This window comes from Melospiza georgiana, chromosome 2 (assembly GCF_028018845.1).
Source record: "Melospiza georgiana isolate bMelGeo1 chromosome 2, bMelGeo1.pri, whole genome shotgun sequence".
Taxonomy (NCBI): domain Eukaryota; kingdom Metazoa; phylum Chordata; class Aves; order Passeriformes; family Passerellidae; genus Melospiza; species Melospiza georgiana.
The window spans coordinates 80,090,842-80,093,060 of NC_080431.1; the positions used below are offsets into that span (position 1 = coordinate 80,090,842).

A 2,219-nucleotide genomic window follows, 5' to 3' on the forward strand; every position below is an offset into this window, starting at 1 on the left:
AAAAACACAATCAGTTGTTTCCACTGGGATCAAACAACCAATCAATTAAAAGTTATGAGAACTTACTCTTTGATTATGTGATTTGGGCAGTGGAAGACTCTATCACCAGTGTGATTCATTTGTGTGATTGATTGTACATAATACCATCAAAAATGTGCTATCTATCTACACTTCACGGGAGATTTTGGCCGGGATCACAGCAATAATCAACATGCTCACCAAGATTTTCGCACTGGTTGAGTCAAACCCAAACCCACTGTTACTGACCAGTGAAACTGGAAGGAGACAGTGCTCCAGGAGACGTCCAGGAAAAATATGATATGACTTTATCAACCATTCTCCGGATACACAGAGACAGTCCACCATGAAAGACCAATATTTATTTATTGTAAAGATGCTAAACAGACTCACTGCTAATTGCAAAAGATTCTTTAATGGCACCAAAGCAAAACGGATTACAGACAATGGCAGAAGCCATGGTACCTTTGTAAAGCAAATTCTAAAGAAGGCAATGCTGGCCCTACATTTACATTTTTTGTTTCACTTAGCAACAGAGACAACATGCAATGTTTCAGCATTCCACAGCCCAGGACTCTGGAATGCCAGGTGGGGGTGTATTAGGTTACATGTCCCTGGCACATTTCTTAGCTTGGACACTCTTTCATATGATCAAGCGTGATAATACTTTCATTTATGGGGCTGGAGAAGCATGCAAGGCAGGATAGAGAAGTACAGATCTGCAGTGCAGCACAGCAGAGACTTCCCAGGGAAAAAAGGCTACACAAGCAGAAGGAGAAATCTAGATCTCAAATTTCTTGCTGGCGCTGCATATTTTCTCAGCTTTGGAGGATTTGCATTCTAATAAGAGCGGCCAGGGCGAAGAGGACGCAGGAAGGAAAGCCTATCATTGAGGTAGATTGCTGAGTAATGTGGAAGGTTATCTTTTTCTCGTGCAATGTATTGAATCCCACTTCCATCACTGTGCTCACACAGCAGCCAGGCACCTCTCTGGACTTTGTGGGAAGACATGATGTCATTGTCGAATCCCGCAGCCAGGTTGGTTGCTTGCCTTATTACTCTGCTCCTCCCATGATAGTTGGGATGCTCATAGAGAGTGATCTGGGGATCATGCAGATCTTCAGTGATCATCTGCAGAGAACTGATCGTGTCATTCATGCTTCTACCAACATAGTCATGTTCGCCCTCCTCTAGTACCATTAGCCTGCCTGTATAATTTATGTGCTCATAAGCCACCCAAGGCTGGCCAACTACTTTCACTGAGGAGATAATATCATTAAAGTCCAAATGCCCCAGATTGGAAATGTCAGAAGTTATTTCTCTAGACACCCCCCTGAAGTTGGCATGCTCATAAATGATGATTTTGCCCATCTCAAGAGTCCTGAGGATGAAAGTCCTTGCTGTTGGCCTTGGATGACAGCCTGCATGAAAGGAAGATGAAAACAAGAATGCTTGTAAGAAGACTTTTTACAAAATGATAGAGAGCATGGGGAAATAAAGAAAATGTAAAACATTTTGAACAATGAATAAATGTATCAACAGCTGGAAAAGAGTGAAGGCTTTACATAGTAGTTTGTATTTGGAGGGAAAAAGTAAAATGAAATATGTGCCCACAACTGCCCACTTTTAAATAGTTATGTGTTGGGTTAGATATACATCCAAGATGAAGTTTTAAATTATCTCACACTCACTCCCCACAACTGTGTCTCCCTGGCCCCCTCCAGGCTGTCCCTGGGTCAGGTTTGTCTCTCCTGCAGCAGCCATCCATCTCCTCATGCCCTGAGAGATGGCTTCAGTCTCTGCACACGCACACAGCAGAGCCTCACGGCTGTGCTGCAGCTCTCAGCCCAGCACTAAAGCCTCCTGCCCTTGCCCTGCACTTCACAGCAGTTGCCCAAGAAACCCTTCCAGCTCTCCTGTGCCAAGGGTGCCTCTTACCTTGCTGTCAGCTGCAGGGCTGCGAGAGCTGAGGGCAATTCCTCCAGTGCAGGGCTGTGGTTTGGGAAGGGCATCTTACCAGCCTCCCTTTATAGCTGGCTCAGAAGTCTTGTGAAACAGCCAGCTGCACAGAACTGGGAAGTGGTACCATGCCCCCAGGCACCAAAAATCATTAACTATCCTGTCCTAGATTACATGTTCCTATGATCAGACATCTTCTTTGTCTCTTTCAAAAGTCCCATGAAGTGCGAGTGACTTGATGA

The 2,219-nt window shown here is 44.7% G+C and overlaps 1 protein-coding gene across 1 annotated transcript; it reads right to left on the reverse strand.

The window, feature by feature from the left end:
* Window positions 1-457: 457 nt before the first annotated feature.
* LOC131097120 (epidermal differentiation-specific protein-like) lies at window positions 458-2,008 on the reverse strand. Its single transcript, XM_058045846.1, has 2 exons — window positions 1,957-2,008; window positions 458-1,439 (listed from the first exon to the last, which is right to left on the reverse strand). Exon 2 carries the CDS (start codon window positions 1,387-1,389, stop codon window positions 859-861), a length of 531 nt encoding a protein of 176 aa, XP_057901829.1. The 5' UTR covers window positions 1,390-1,439; window positions 1,957-2,008; the 3' UTR covers window positions 458-858.
* Window positions 2,009-2,219: the final 211 nt, after the last annotated feature.

What these genes read in the sequence shown, in the direction of transcription:
- LOC131097120 (XM_058045846.1), bottom strand. Translation starts at nt 1,389, where the DNA reads ATGGGCAAAATCATCATTTATGAGCATGCCAACTTCAGGGGGGTGTCT.